The sequence below is a fragment of the Talpa occidentalis genome, unplaced genomic scaffold, assembly GCF_014898055.3.
Source record: "Talpa occidentalis isolate TD23 unplaced genomic scaffold, MPIMG_talOcc4v2.1 talOcc4.3, whole genome shotgun sequence".
In the NCBI taxonomy this organism is placed as follows: Eukaryota; Metazoa; Chordata; class Mammalia; order Eulipotyphla; family Talpidae; genus Talpa; species Talpa occidentalis.
In genome coordinates this window covers 5,297,321-5,314,118 of record NW_023603184.1, presented here as the reverse complement: position 1 = coordinate 5,314,118, position 16,798 = coordinate 5,297,321, and the positions used below count along the sequence as shown (strand labels likewise).

Genomic DNA, 16,798 nt, shown 5'->3' with positions numbered 1-16,798 from the left:
ACAGGATTTCTTTCTAGCTTATATAAATCGCCATTTAATAGATAATTTCCATTTCTCCAAGGCAGAGACAGTGTCTCTTTTCAACAGTCTACAGCTTTCCAAAGCTACTATTTTCTCAGGGGGCAGCTTAGCTAAGCCAAGGGTTTGGCCTGAAGGTGAAAGAGAACCTCCGAGTCTGACCTACACATGCTCCAGAAGCCACATCAGCCAGAGGTAGGGGCATGGCAGTGGAAGATGAACATGGACTCTTGAGTTAGAAGACCTGGATTTAAGTCCTGATGTTACTGCATAACTTCTCTAGATCCCACTTTAAAAAGAGACAGCACTAAACACTGAAATAATTGGGGAGATTAAAAGAAATGATGTATATAAAATAACTGCAATGGTCCCAAATCGTAGATGGTAACTGTTGTTATTACTAGGAACTGCATCTGGGGCTTTCAAAAAGGTCATCAGGGCTATGAAAAGGACACACAGCCGAGAATCTATATGGTAGAACTTATCTATTCAATGCTTTTTTTTTTCCCTTTTAGCCTCCTTAGATTTAAGTCAATAAAACAAGGATGAGCTTATCTGCCTTTACCTTCTTGAAGAATTAAGAAAAAAAAAAAAAACAAAACAAACCGAGAACAAGAATGTGATTTAGAGAATAATATTAAAAAGGGAAATTAGGGTGGTATAATTATTTTTCTGGTTATCGTGCTGAGACTTGAGGAAAAAAAAGGAAAACTTGAGCTAAGGAGCCACTCCAATCAAACCCATTGCATCTCTGAAAGCCCTGGATTTGAGGACACTGTTGGCATACTTGGGCATCTGCCTGAGAGGCCTGCTCTGGGACCATCTCTGGAATGGAGAAGGCAGCAGCACACTTGCTCAACACGTCGGCGTGCAGGATGCACTGTGAACCACCCTCCAGGTTTTGAGGTGCTGAGCAACGGTGCCCAGGCGGGCTCATACACACTGCCAGAAGGCCCGCTATGGCCCTCAGGATGCTGTGTCCTACACATACGGAATTGTTTTAAGGCAGACGGCTCACTACTCCGTGGCTGCTGCATTCAGAGCCTCCCATGCCTTCTTCTGTCTGACTCACATCTAAATGTGATAGCAGTCAGGGCTCCCTAAGTCTTTGTTTTAACTGAGGAGACTACTAACCAAAAGCCCAATGCATTCTATGAATTTCTAAACCAGTCATCTAAAACATGGTTGCTTGACTTCTGGATCATCTCTTCTTTGCATGTATACATACCTGCCAGGAGCCTTGACCAAATTCACGGCTGCTACTCTCCACCAGTTTCACTGGCTAACTATCCAGGGAGACAGAAATACCACTTTCCCTCTGCACCTAGTCAACTCACTTTCTTCAAATCAGGGATGGGGTATGGTGCCTTCTTCCTTTCCACAGAGGCTTTCATCTTCTCAGAAGATTACTAGTGGTTTCTGTTCAACCTACAGGCTACACAGTTCAATATGACTTGGTAGACACATTGAAAGGACAAAGTGGTTGTGCTCAGATAATGTGGCTGGGATCACTTCATCTGTTTAACTTTCCTTCTCCCAAAGACCAGATGGTGGTGTGAGTGGGATATACCCAGAGTTAAGACGGGATGGGTGTTAATTTCAGTGTGCTGGATAAGGGAGCCTTGGTTTTGGCCTGTGAGAGCTCTGCATGGACCTTACAACAATCTCCCCTAAAGTCACAGTCGTCCATAATTGCAGGGAGCGGGCAAAGTGCTAGCGAAAGCAACCTTCCAACAAGGAAGATAATAAGATTAGTAAATCAGATGCTTGAAGGTTGTGCTGAGTTTTTTGACATGGTCTCAAAGGAATGAATAAACTCTTTTCTAGAAATGTTCCAGACCAAGAAAGAAGCAAATAAGCCTTTCACATGTCTCACAAATTTACTTTTATACTCTTGCTGCAGAGAGATTAACAAGCAAATACTATCAGTTTGCTTCTAAGTATAGGAACTCACTTTGGGGACAAAGCCTTCAAAACGCCAGTATGATGGATGACCCAGCTTAGGTGAGACAAGGTCAGAGGGATTGCAGAGAAGTAATTAAAGATGGAGACCCTTCAGGTCTTGCTGCACAGATATTCACAACCTCATGGCTAAGGAGTCATGGGGCATCGATTTGTCCTTTGGCTATGGCAGCCCCCGCCCCCTACCAGTCCTCAAACAGTGTTGAAAGGGCAGCTCCCCAGTGCCCATCTCCTCCAATGTTTGGGTATTAGGCTAAATCCTGCTTTGTGGCAGAAAGCCAGAAAATGCCACGTGAAGATCAGCAGCCTCCAGGATCCCTGATAAGCACTTGCTTCTATCACTTTAATGTGGGGGCCAGCAGAGGGAGATGAGGGCAAAAGGTACAGGATGGGGTGGGGTGGTTAAGTGCTGATTTACAGATTGTGAAGGTCACCTGGTCAAATAGTTATTTCACATATGCTTGAAACGAAAGCATCCTGGAGGAATAAAAAATGAGGCCCACTGTGAAACAACCCCCACCCCAAGGGGTGCAGTTTCCACTCCTTTTTCCAGTGGGGGTTTGATAGCCCTCAAAGCACCTCACTGAGGGGAAATACTGGATACAATCAGTCCCAGAGATGAGAGAATACCTAGGCAGCAAGTTCCCCGCTGTTGACAGATGGTTCTCGAGCTCCGTCTACCTCCTAACCGTTTATGGTTTTCGTCTTTTCAACTCAGTGACTGGGAGATCTGTGAGCCTCCTCACAGATTTCAGTGGAGACTGGCTCTGTGAGCCCAAAGTTCATCAGCGCAGGCAAGAAGAGATGGGGTAAAGGACCACTCTGGCCTTCACATAGAGGCACCCCAAATGTATCCCAAGTAAAGGTTTCCTTTATACTAGTCAGGCGCCCTGAAGCGCATCATGGGATATTAAGGACAAAGCTGGATGGCCCTGCCCCAAATCCCTCTTGCTTTCTGACAGAAGTGACACCCCATAAAGCTACAGCACCAAATTCCATTGTGCGGGAGGAGGATTATCAGAACCTGCAGACCCTTTGCAGGGTTGGATATAAAACCCAGCTGCTGATTCATGTTTGCAGAACCCTGGCTTCACCTGTCTCCGCTGCAGCTGTTCCTTGGTATATGACAAATGCTGACAGCAACCCCCCTCCCCAAGGCAAACTTCTCATTTCTGTCTAACATCTATGAAGGGAATTGGAATCAATATGCTAGAAGGAAAACATTTTCTAGATTCAGTGCAGTCTTAGCACGTCAATAGGGAGTGAGTCAGGTCACCAAGATCTTTATGGTGCTAAGGGAGTGGGAGAAGATAATGATTCCTCCACCTCTGGGGGCCAAGACAATCTCTTGTACTGCTTACCCTTCCGTCCCTCAAGCTCTAATAGGAAGCAGGAGCAAAAGAAAACAGTTCTCAGATCAAAATCAAAGGAGTCTTGTTTCTTGTTCAAAGACAGACAGAAAAAGAATGAGAGGCAACCAGAGGAGCTCAGTGGGAAACCTTCCTCTCCATCCTTTTAAAATTTAGAGCAAAAAAAGTATTGTTGCCCTCAACAAGAAGCTTCTTTTCCATCTCGTGTCAATAAAGCTCAAGCCATTAGTCCAAGCAGCAAACGGCAATGCTCAGATCAGTCAGATAAGAAGCTAAAAGAAAAAATTTTGTGGTTCTCTTGTTTAGATTGGAGCATATCATTTATAAGGCTGGAACCCGGTCTTGGTGACAAGAGGCCGAGAGCAGCCAGCAGACATTCCTTGTTGTAACTAAGACTATGGAAGCCAGGTGGAGGCAGGGGACACTTGGAATCTGAGGTTGGCAGGACCACGGGAGAAAACGCAACCCAGGTGCTTTGAGGAAGAAGGGAAATGTGTGGAGGTACGCCTTCCGGGTAGCGATGGGAATCACGGGAGGCGTTTAAGCTGTTAGAGAGGGTCGGATACTAGAAAAGAATCAGCTCTCTGGGAACAGGGAAAAATCAATGAAAGGCAGATACTAAGAGACAGCTGACCTTTTTACTGGAATGGATGGCTACACATCTTGTCACAGACTGAGAAATGCACACTCCCAGAGCAGGCACCGGAGGGACTCTACAATCATCTTCTTTCAAGCTGCTGATTTGCTTAGATTCATGAATTATTAGTTCCTTCATTCCTAGGATAATCTGATGGTTTTTCACAAACTCTTTCACTGTCTCCAAGTCTCTTTATCTTCTACTTTGGAGTTTAAAGCTCATAGAATGTTGATGTAAGTTTTAAAGTGGTTATATTTTAAAACAAGAATCAGAATATCAAGTCACCTCACTCTCCCCGTTATTCAACTGCAACAGGAACAACTCTGCCTAGATCACGCATGCAAACCAAACCTCCCACAACAAGAAGAGCAAATTAACTCCTTTTTGTAACCCTTTGGAGTTCATTTGATAATTGGCTGCCTTGCAGTCATTTTGAGCCAAATTCCTGCAACCTGTTGAGAACTATAAATTTTGTCATATTCATTTATCTTGCTCAAAGAGATCCCAAGGAGAGTCAGAGGACAAGATTTTTGTTTTTCAATTGGCCTAATGCTTTCCAAAGGTCATTCCTGGCCATTAGGATCAAAACAGAGATTAATTCAGCTGAGGGATTTACTTCTGTGCTGGATGGAGTATGCAGGCACTTCAGGCCCTCAAAATTCAAATGATCACTTCCCCATATTCCCACATCTCTGAGCACAATTTCTCAAACTTCCTTGGCTCTCTAAATGTCAAAGGACAGCCAAATGAAGCTGTTGTAGATATTCACCTAGGATAACAGTCTTTCAATAGATGATCCATAGTTTTGGGAAGGCGAAAGTTCCTACTTTCAGCTTCTACAAATGCAAGAATTGATTCTCCTACAAATTCTTGGGCTGGGGGGAGGGCACCCTAAATGTTTTGCCGTTCACTTTTGAAATTCTTCACTAAGAATCTCTCACCCTGTTTCAGTGCTGCAGCAAGAAACCTGAGGACTCACTGACACCAGGCAGACTTATAGGACAGTCCTGATTTTCAGGATTATCTTATTAAAAAACTTTCCTTCAAGTACTATTTACTGGGCAACAGGCTAGGCACACTGATGGAGGTGCCAAGCAGAGGTATTTGTTCACCTGTGGGTAGGAAATATACGGTACACAAGGTTTCAAAGTGATACACATTCTGGGAAAATGCCAAGTGTTTGCTATGTGCAAAGCACAGTGGAGCCTGGGGATACAGGGGTGAAAAGGCCAATCAAAAAGTCAACCTATTGGGGCCTCCCTGGTGGGGCAAGGGGTTAAGTTCCGCACTATGAAGCAATCCACGGCCTCTGCAGCACAAGTTTGATCCCGGGCTGGCCAGGGAGCAACCCACAGGGCGCAGCAGACCTCTCCTTTCTCTCCCACTGCTCCCCTCAGCAGTGTATTTCAGTGGATCTGCGTGTTCTGTTCCCCACTCTGTCTCTGGTGAATCCTCTCATTCCTCCCCGCATCTCTGGCCTGTACCCCAGCTCTTGTGTGCATAAATAAATAAATCTTTAATAATAAAAAAAAAAGTCAGCCTGTTAGTAACACACATGCAGGGACCAGGTTCATCTATTCACGGCTGTCTTTTCAGCCCGAGCAAAGTAGCTGGCCCGTGGTAGGGGCTCAGTAAAATGTTGTTGAGCTGAAATAGTAAAATGCAGCACAGACTTTACTAAAAGGCCATAGAGGAAAGTTTGAGAATTGGAGGAATCTGTCATGGAAAAATTTGCCTAAACTAATGGCTCTGACTGCAGCTCTGTTATTTTTAAGTTTTATCTTGCCCCCTCCCTTCTCTGACAAATCACATCAGAGACACCCCTGACTTCGCCCATGCCCCCTCCCCTTTTCTACAATGTGCTGAAGAAAGGAACTTTTTGAGGATAGAAGCTTTGTACCACATCTCAGAAGTCAACTTTAAGATAATTGCAGCGGAAGCAGCTTTTAATCAACTGACAGGCAGCTTTAAGAAAATTAATGAGGACAAAATCTTAGGAAGGAGTAAATCATTTCTGACAACAAAGCTGTCTCTCTTTTATCCCAATCTCCCCTTGAAGAAATGGTACCCTTCCAGGATACAAAAATAAAATATCTTTATTTTTGGCATTTGCCACTCCCAAGGCCAGACAAGATTAAGAAGAAGCTCAGTTGCCTTCAATTTCTGGAGACTATGGATTGAACTCGAGTTCTAGGTCACTTTTGAAAATAAAATTTTTAGAAACTAGGAAAGTATAGGTGACTGACTGGATTATATCACAGGCTAAATTGAGGGCAGGCAGGCAGCCATAGTGAAGATTACATATTGAAGAATTCAGCTAGGACAGGCTAAAAGAGCCTGTATGGGTGAAGTTACACACTTGTTGGTCAGTGCTGACAGCATTGGACACCCATCATGACCTGGACCTAAGCAGTAACTGTTATGACTAATTAGAGCATTCTGGATATTTCCTATGGCTCATTTTTACAAATTTATTTAATTTTTAAAAAAATATTTATTTATACAAGCATTGGACACAGTCAGAAGCGCAGGAGGGTGAGAGAAATCACCAGAGACAGAGCAGGGAACAGAACAGGCAGACCGACGAAGTACACTGCTGAGGGGAGCAGCGAGCGGCAGGAGAGGTCTGTGCCATGTGGGGCCCTCACCCGGTGGCCGGGGATCGAACTGGCGCTGCAGAGGCTGCGGGCAGCTTCGCAACCCAGCGTTCAATCACTGCGCCACCCGGGAGGCCCCATTTTTACAAATTTTAAAGAAAAATCACTATCACTGGGATCTGTAAAGATGGCTGTGAAATGGTATGAAAGTCAACTAATGTTTCCTTATAGCTGGGTTGACAATAAGCTATCCATTAAAAAGCATCGCAGTGATGTCCTCCATCCAAGGATAATAGTGAGTTGAGTATTGGAAAAAGGAATTCAAGAAATATGCCTTCAGATGTGGAAGGGTCTGGGAAGAAAGAAAACTATTGCTTCTCACTTTTTAAGCCAAAGCTTCATGGTATTCTATAGCACATAGGCAAAGCAAAGTCAGCTGTGGAAGGCAGAGGATTTAATCAGAACTGGCAAAGGTCTCACTGCACTAGCCATTAACGTCTGCTGAGTAGCATCACTAGGATGCTAGCAGTATGATCCAAATACTCAGTTTCTCAACTTCCTGAGTATGTGAAAAACCTGGTTAATAGGAGTCACAGACGTAAACCAAGTGAGATTATAGCAAGAGATGCGTTGAGAGCACAGAGGAAAAGAGTAACAGCTATATTGACTGTTAAGGTCCACCTAGACTCTCCATGCATTCAGTGACGGATTCTCAATCTTGCGCGAGTGCAGTCATCTGGAAATCTGGTCAAACAAGTATAGCTGGGCCTCCACCCACAGAGTTTCTGATTCAGCAAGTCTACATTTGTTAAATTCTCTGTGATGTTAATAAAGCTACACACTGAGTACTGCCCAGTTAAAGTAGGTCGTAAAACACAGCAACAGAACCGCTTCCTTCCCTGCTCCCTAGGACCTGCCGCGGATGAGAGGGATGCGTACCTCTAGGTTAGAGCTCTAAAGCTGTACAAAGTATACAGGATAGTGCATCACTGAGCAGTACTCAGGGTCAGGAAACTGTCGAAGCGGAGTAAGAGAAAAATAGAAGAGGGAGAGAGAAGAGGGGGAATGAGAGAGGGACAGGCTTTTCCCAACACCCCCCCCCCAAAGTAGTGTTTGGCCCCTCAACCCTTGAAACTGTTTCAGTGCAGAGGCACAAAGAAAAAGCTTTCAATAAAATGACTCCAGTTTTGAGTCTTTGCCTTAGAGCACAGAACGCCATTCCAAGGTAAAAGGAGAACTAAACTGCTGTCTGTCTTGGAACGTCTTTCCCTCACCCAAGTCAAATGAAGGGGTCTGCTGTACAAGCAGGTACAGGGTAGACAAAGGAGAGTCCCAGAACCCTCAATGCTCTCTCAGGGAATCAGGTACACAGGCAGGGATGCTGGCAAGCCCCCCAGAACATCTGTGAGCGAATCTAGGAGATTTCTTTTCCCTAGGCGCTCTCTGGCGTTCTCTCATGGCCTCGCCCCCTCTGCAGTCACTCATCCTCTCGCAGCCATCCTCTGCCTCTGCATGACGCTGCCCTTATAGCCCTTGTCTCTAGGCTCAGGTGTACACACTTACGCATGCCCACACCCACACTCCAGGTGTCCACCATCAGGTACGCGTGCCCCGAGCCCACACTCCCAAGTGCCTCCTGCATCAACATGATCAAGGTCTTAGGTGATAGCCACAGAGGCCAGTGGCATAAAAAGCCTGATTATTTCATTTACCCTTTTGCCAAGATAACCAGCGAAGACAAACAGGCAGTGGTGAGAACCAAGCAACGAGTACCTCTGGGATCTGTAGGGGTTAGCATGCTGAGGCTCCTTGCCTGCTCTGATACCACACACGGACTTACAATCCCTACCTGCTGGCGGGGGGTTAGTCTATGCATCTGGGAGAAAGCGTATACACCATCTATTCTTGTGTTGAAATCTCTGATCTTAGTCCTTGTTTTCTAGCTCAAAATGCCTTGGCATGTCACCCCCAACTCTGGGTACCGACTTTTGCCCCATTTCTAGGTAAAATAGCATTTATTACTGATATAATTGAAAGAACAGTTTGGTATATGACTATTTCTGGCTTCATTAGTAATTTTGTATTTTTGTTATTATGCTTTCACTTGGTTACAACTGAAGTTAAAATGTGCAAGTTGCCACTATTTTAGAAAAGTAATTGCTGGTCTCTTTTACAATATTGTGCTTTGTTCCAATTAGAAAATGAAAGCAGAGAGGGAACACAGGCAGTTTCGAGTTCTGAGAATTCAGCAAAACTTCACTTCAGCAATCCTTAAATGCCTAACTTAAAAAATAAAACAGAAATTAACATAAAGCTTTCCCTGGCTCAAGTATAAGGGAGTCAGGCAGAAAACAAGCCCCTGCGTCATACAGCAGCATGACCAGCCTGAAGGCGCTTCAGATGAACGGAGGGAAGGGGGAGATAAAATATGTGCCCAGTCTTGTTTTTTCCTGATTCTCCAGTCATCTTAAAATTGGGAAGACTAAGCTTAGCCTCAGAAGGGAAATATCAAAAAAGGATCCTAGAAACAAGGACAAAAATGAAAATGACTCAACACAGGGAAGAAAGGAACCCAGCAGACAGACATTCAAGGGAGAGCCCTGGAAAGCAGCAATGCTGAGAAGAGATGGGAGGTGAAGCACAGGCAGGCAAGCAGCTGAGAGTCTGGTAGGAAATAGAGCACACCATTGTGCCTGCAACAGAAGTAGCAGAGGGTCAAAGCAACCAGAAGTAAACTGAAGACCTTGTCTCTGCCTTGTTGCAGAGGCTGAGGGCAGAAACCTAAAATGAAGAAAATAATCATTAAGAACAGCAGTCCTCAAACTCAAGTGTCTTACAAGCTTCACCTGGAAAGCTTGTTTTCCAAATACAAATACCTGGGCCCCTTCTCACCCCATGCTTATTCTGATTTTAGTTCTGAAGTGGAGTCTGTATTTTGACAAGGACCCCAGTATTCCAAAGCAGGTTGTCCAGCGGGCAGTTTGCGATGCACTGATTCAGAAGTCTGAAGAACTGCTTTAGAATAAGTATGCCAAGGCTAATAGCAATTAGCAATTCATTTTCAGAAGAGTTTTCATAGGGGATTGTGTAAGAGATCATCTCTTGGGGAGAGATGTCACTTAGTGGGAATTAAATTAAGACAAGTCAATACTCTGGAGGATGGTCTCCTGGGGAATGTCTATTGGCCCAAGTTTTCTGCTCTGAAAATCACCACAGTGAATTCCAAGAGATGACACCAAAGAGAAGAGAATTCTGGGTAGAGAAGCCTTCAGACAGGCCCATCACCAGCAAAAGCATCCCATTAAGGACAGGGCTTGACATTAAGATGGAGACACCCACCTACACTTACCTGTGCAAAGAGGGAGATGCTTTACTGTCCCTTGCTCCCCGATCTCAGACAAAAATGCACTTCTTGCCTTAAAGGGTTCATACAGCGCAGCTACCCAAAAAAAAGTGGTATCTTCCCTTCCACCAGTGACTGAATTCAAGGACATTTTGTTGAGTGCTTTGGTGCCTTTGGACATAAGGGGCAACTGACACCTGGGAAACTAGAAACCTTTAAAACCTTTCGGGGTTTTAAAGGTGGCCTGAGGGGACACAAGATGAGTAAAACCTAGAGAGACTTTGGCCTGTTTCTTGGGTGAGAGAATACGTCCCAAACGGGAGGTTTCCAGTTACTTCAGTGCCCTCTCCTAAGTGGCAGATGGTGCCTGTTGAGAATCAAAAAAGCCTCACTGGGAGGCCTGAGAAATTGCTCTTGTCATGAGGCATGGAGCAGCTGGCTAGCTGCCGTGAGCCCTTAGCAGGGCAGCAATGGACTGCCACATCGCCTCAGCAGACTCCTCCAACTGCATTCCCAGAGCTGCCAGCCCCATATGTGACAGCATCTTGGCTTTTGCTTTGTAGCTATTTGTCATTAGCCAGATGTTTCTGGCTACTTATGGAAAAGAGGAACCTTGCTAGGATGGAGGACTGGTTGGCCGTGCCCAGAAGTTGGGCAGAGGTCCTGGCTTCCGGAAAAGGCTGGATATGTCCATTAGTGTTGCCAAAATCAGATCCTCTCTATTAATGATTATAAACAATTATACACAATTATGCAGGAGGGATAGAAGAACAGCTGTTAGGCCAGGATTCTAGGTGGTGAAAAGCAGAAAACAGGTACTTTTTACCACCCAAATCTGCTTAAGATAAGCAAAATAAGAATGTGTAAACTAAAATTCAACTTCTACCCTCAAATATCTGGAAAAAAAAAAATAGGTTTAATGAATGTCCCACGAAGTCCTCTCCTAATCACTCAATGTCAAATATTTCCAAAGTCATATAGAATTCAAGAATCGGAATGTTCCTGTCATTATGACATCAAGAGCAGAGAATGCCTTGTTTCTACCCTTTCAGAGGCTTGGTGGGACACGATGTCAACCATCAATGGTTCTGCTAATCACCACCTAGAAATACAAGGAGGGTGCTTTTCCTGAGACTTTCTTTCACTCATTCAGCTTCTCCTAAATGCCAGGTTCCCTATCAGGTACTTATACTTCAGAAAGATTACATAGTCACAGTCTCTGGTCTTAAGGAGCTCAGAGCCCAAGAGAGGAGAACGACATGACTGCAGCTGGGTGTGGTGAGTGTTAACACAAGCTTGTGTATGAGGAATAGTGGCAGCATAAGGAGGGAGTAACCAATCAGTCTAGGAAGATTCCACAGCAGGGGACGAGCTTGTGGGCAGCTGGGGATGAGGGGGAGGAGGCAGTCAAGGTAAAGGCACACTAGCAGGAAAGATACTGAATTGAGGGTGCTTAAAAAGTGGCTCAGAAGCATTAGAGAGAGAGTCCTTGTAGGAGAGAGCAGGGGAGAATAGGCTAGAGAGACCACACCAGGCCACCAACTTTCTATTGCTTTGTACATAATGGGTCTTATCCCTAGATTTTTCTTTAAAACAAATACTTCCCATTCTAGGAATTCAACAAATACCTACATGCCGAGCACTAAAAGAGGGGCCCTGGGGGATAGGCCCCTAAAGAACTTACACCAAACCTAATTGTGGGGATTAAACATACACACCACACAGCTAAAGAAAAGACAACACATAAACAAGTGCATAAAACTATAAATGGCACAGGCTACACAAAGTGCTAAGGGAATTCACAGGTTCTTAGTTTGAGACAGACCTTAAATACCATTTAATTAGAGAACTGTTCAAACGTTTGACTCTCCTTGACAAATCCTTGCCAAATGAGGCCCCATGGGATGCGGGAAGCTTAGTTAGGCCCCGGTCTGGTCGAGTCCAGAGGTCACGAACCCCACAGTACCCAGAACGCTTTATGGCAGTGCCAGAGAGGTAAGCCTTTGCCATGAGAATATCCTACAAGGACCTTTCTCTGCTGAGGTAACGACAAGACGGTTAAGAGCAGAAGAGCTGCCCAAAGTCCTCATCTTTCATCACAACACAACCCACAGAGAACATTTTATATATACTATTTGTTGCTTTTTATAGCTTCCTCAAAAGATGTATTTTTTTAAAGGTTTATTTATTTATGCATACACGAACTGGGGTATAGGCCAGAGGTTCAAGGGTGAGAAGATTTACCAGAGACAGAGTTGGGAGCAGAACACGCAGATCTACTGAAATACACCCGCAAAGGAGCGGGTAAAACAGGAGAGGTCTGCTGTGCCATGTGGGTCAGCTCCCTGACTGGCCTGGGATCGAACTTAGGCTGTAGTGGCTGGTAGCAGCTTGATAGTGCTGTGTCTTTAACCCCTGCGCCACCAGGGAGACCCCCTCAAAAGATATATTTTTAAGCATAAATATTTTACTGGGTTCATTATGTATCTCCAGACTAAAGGTCTTATGTTGTGGAAAAGAAACATTCAGTTTGGTTTTTGGCCAAAGACATTTTCAGGCCTCTAGAGAACTCAGTTCATGATCTAGGGTATGAGAAGCTACTGCCTTCCAGTAGTCCAGAACTTCCCCAAGTGAAGCCTGCTGGCTGTGGATAGGCTGGACTGGAGTTTCTCCTCATTCCTTATAGCATGACGATCTCTGGTCCTGGCTGGGAGATAAGATCGTTGTCCTTCATTACTCTGCCAAGCCAGGAAAGCTGCCCAACAGTGGGGGCACAAATAGTGGCACTCACCCTCATAGAGGTCTCACCGCCGTGGGCCTGCTGCAGCCTGAAGACCTGGGCCACCATGTGCTCCGTGGAGGGGTGCAGCAGGATCCTTCGTGAGGCTAGACCCACCATTACGTATCGGCCCATTGGGGACAGGCTCACTGAAATGGCATTGGGACCTGAGGGCCAACAGGACAGAGAGACATCATCCAGAGTTCTTGCCATTCCAAGGAAATAATTTTCATTCTTAATCTTTTCTCTCCCCGCCCCCCCAATCTTTACCTTCATTTGTCACTCTGGGATTATCTTACAGGACTGTAGTGAGAAGTAAATTGAGAAGGCATGTAAAGTATTGAGTATTATGTTGGTATGTAGAAAGTATGTGATAAAGCGGTATGCCATAATTACTATTTTGAAACCTATCTTTTTACTTTATACATTATGAACATTCTTCTATCATTAAATATTTTTCTAGGCATGCTTTAAAGCCAAATAGTATCTTCTTATCAATGCACACCATCATTTATTTAAGCAACTCTACAATTTGGTATTTTTTTCTGATAAATAACACTGCTGTGAACATCCTTGTATAATCAATCTTTGTAGAGTTTTCTGATTATTTCTTTAGAAAAGTGGCATTGCTGGATCAAAGAGAACATATATTTTGCCTTACAGTGTGTGACTGTGCCCACCCCCTCAAGCCATGACCAAAGCATCTCCCTTATTCCTGGTTGTCACACCAGAAACATGTTCATGATGCTATAGTGGTAGGGAGGACTCATACTGTGAGAGTCTTCTACAGTGCTACTGGTCAAGACCCTTGTAAAGCAATCTTCCTCAGGCCTGTGTCCAGTGAAGCCAGGGTGGTATGCCCATCACTCCCACCTAAGCCATGCCTCACCTAGGGATGCCCATTGCCAAGGTACCAGCATTCCTCTGTCACTAGCTGGGCTTCCTATCCCTTACCAAATCGCTTGGTGTAGAGCATTTCACCCAGATTATGGGGGGCCAAGGAGTATACTGCCAGGATGCCTTCATCGGGAAAACCCCTTTGGCTGCTAGGGATGAAAGCTGCCAGGAGCTGGCCATCTGCAGAAATATCACAGCTGGCATCATTGTAGATCTTGCAGTTCTGCACCAGCACATTCACGGAGGCTGCATCAAAGAAAGAAAAGAGGGTAAAAAAGTTTGGAGATGATTATGAAAAATTCTGGGACAACAAAGAAATTCAGGGGCCTTCCTAAGGACCTGAATGCTCTGCAGACATGCTAAAGGCTGCCTTGTCAATCCAATTAAAATGTCATGGAACAAGAAACACAAGAGCAGGAATGATACATCTCATCTACCACTTTAATAGGAAACTACAGATAGTCAATATAACTACAACCACCTGCTGAGTTCTAGTTCACACTTAGGAAACATCATTTGAGAGATGAGATAAGGAAAAATTATTAAAAATTGTTCCTGGAGAGCCACTCAACAGCTATTACTGTCCGAAAGATCAAAAGCAAGATGAATGAAAATGTCAACTGATTCTAGAAAAAGGTGATACAGGTAAACAGCTCTGGGAGCAAGAATGTTACTCCACACCTGCTGCTATGTGATCTTAGAGAATGAAGTCATTTCAAAAATTTGTGTCTTTCTCATTTAAGAGACTGCAACATTTAGAGACTCAATCTTCTGGATAGCTCCTTGCTAACACCAATCCCTAACTCTACAAGGAGAGGAAAAAGAGGAGCAAAGCCCAGGCCTGGCTGGATGGCTGGGCTCTTTTTATTTCCCATTATGCTCTACGCTTTGTGCCTCATTCAAACCATAAGCCAGTGTCCGTGGGCAGCTGCAGTTTGCATTTAGCTGTTAATGAGAATAAAGCACAGGGCCAGCCAGGCAGCAGGTTCTGTAAAGGCAGTAATGAAGGAATGTCTCTTGGTGGGGAGAATCCGCTCCATACGATGGGACTAATGAGAGATGGTGGCCAGCACCAGCACTGTGCTTGCATGCTTTGTTTCAAGTTCCCTTGAATCCCTCTATGAGGTCCACAGTACAATTTCCTGCCAGGAGAAGTGGGCTTAAACACATCATGGGCTTAAGCAGAACAGCACGGCACATCCAAAGGGACCAAGTTCCTCTGGGCTTTGTCTCATTTACATCAACTTCATGTGCTTATGCAAAGAGACATTTTACTCTAGTTTGAAGGCTATTACTTAGATTTCCATTGTCAGAGGCATTATGCGAAACAGAAAAAAGGGAGAAATGGCCAGTTGAGCTGCCTTCCACAGAGTCGGGGAGATCTACTCCAGTAAGCCAAAAGGTAAGACCCGGGAGGTGAACCCTATGAGGTTTCCACAAGAAAGTACTTAAGGAAAACAAAGAATTGCTTTTCAAGGGCCTTTAGGCTTACGGGATCAAGGACTCAGAGTGATTTCTAAAACTCTATATTCATCCCCCCTTTCCCTATATGTGTTGTTAATGAAGCCACACAGATGACAGAGTAGACCAAAAAAGACATCAGAACACATTGATTAGGCTATTGTGCCAACTCTCGGGGGATGACACCTACAGCACTATTACACATAAAACCGAGGAGGGACCACAAGGATGGTTCTGTTTGCTAACTAATAAAATAATGACATCCAAACACTCGTTGCTATCACCATTAGGGCTCTGTACTGTTCAACTTCCAACCCACCATCTGCTCTAGCCTGTACGGCTAGATTTATCTACTTAGCACTGGGACCGTCTGCTCCTTACTCAGGGTCCCAGGCCTGTTGCCAAAAAGATGACAATCTCTTCCTCCTCCCCTGGAACGACACATGATTCCAGTTGGGGATACAGAACCAAAGGAACTGAGGGAAGCTGAGGGAGTGAGTCCATCTTGGTTTTCTAACCCTGAGGCGGGTACAACCCTCAGGTAGACAAAAAGAAACTGACAATGTAAACTGTAGCCACCAAAGGCGGGGAGAAAAAGAAAATTAAGTGATCAGAAAAATTAAGAGATGAAAATAAGCAGGGAAGGAGATGGGACTCTGGACTTTAAGACAGTTTTGCAGAATTAACATTTACCCACATTTAATGCTCAAAATGCTTGGTGGATATTTTATCATAGCAAGGTTTTTTCCTATGGTACATTATATAAAACTAGATAGATCATGTGTTTCATGTCATTCAGACATACAGACCCCTATAATGACCCTCAAAACCAACAACCAACACTATAACACGATAACTGCTTACTGCCCAGATTAATTTCTAAGGGGAGTAAGGAAAGCTTGGGGCGGGAAGGAGAGTAAAAGTAAGGTTTTCCTACTTCTGGAAAGCTTAGCTGTAAGCTCCTTAAAAACTGGGCATATAGACAAAACTATTTTGTCAACCTCAAATCCAAGTCACTGTGTTTGTGTGTGCATTATATTATGATGATCCCAAGTCAGTGGCCATCTTTCAAATGGTGTCTCCTCCCACCACTCCACCCAATTCCCATCTGCCCCAGTTATTGCGGTGAGTTTATGACAGGCAAATGAAATGGCAAATGAAAAGAGCATGCTACAAACTAAAACAGAGCTGCTGCAGCAGCATATTCGGCTTTAGATATTTTGCAGCTAGAGATCTAGGGCTTCACTTCTAGCCTGAGGAAGGTGATGTGGTAGGCGCAGAGTGATCTGGTAGCTTCCTTTCAGTGAGCCCTGGGTGGTGTGTTTACAGTTTCATTTTTATTTCAAAGCTCCAATTAGCAACTCAGATTTGCTGCTTGTTGTCTATTAATTTCCCACATGGAAATGGAAACGCTCACTTACAATGTGAGTGGTCATTGCTTCAATTCACTTGTGTAGCAGCTTCTCAAAGCCGATTTGTACAGAGAAAGATTTCTTGGATCTCTGTTACTTGTTTTTTTGGGCCATAGGGGAGTAATGCACTAATGACAAGGGCAAACCATTTTTTTAAAAGATTTATTTATTTATACAAGAACTGGGGTATAGGTCAGAGATGTGGGAGGGTGAGAAAATTCACCAGAGACAGAGCAGGGAACAGAACAGGCAGAGGGACTGAAGACACTGCTGAGGGGAGCAGCGGGCGAGACAGGAGAGGTTTGCCACGCCATGTGGTAGC

General features: G+C 44.5%; 1 protein-coding gene and 1 long non-coding RNA gene across 4 annotated transcripts in view; one reads left to right on the top strand and one right to left on the bottom strand.

The window, feature by feature from the left end:
* LOC119255314 (activating molecule in BECN1-regulated autophagy protein 1) overlaps window positions 1–16,798 on the bottom strand; it is a 130,437-nt gene that overhangs the window by 14,004 nt on the left and 99,635 nt on the right. For all 3 annotated transcript variants that reach the window (XM_037522369.2, XM_037522372.2, XM_037522373.2), the window contains 2 exons: window positions 13,661–13,849; window positions 12,719–12,873 (listed from right to left, as the gene is read on the bottom strand). In XM_037522369.2, the coding sequence (XP_037378266.1) occupies window positions 12,719–12,873; window positions 13,661–13,849 (344 nt within the window). The remainder of the gene's footprint in view (window positions 1–12,718; window positions 12,874–13,660; window positions 13,850–16,798) is intronic.
* LOC129146575 (uncharacterized) overlaps window positions 10,967–16,798 on the top strand; it is a 74,877-nt gene continuing 69,045 nt past the window's right edge. Inside the window, exon 1 of the long non-coding RNA XR_008553450.1 lies at window positions 10,967–11,205. This is a non-coding gene — a long non-coding RNA (uncharacterized LOC129146575). The remainder of the gene's footprint in view (window positions 11,206–16,798) is intronic.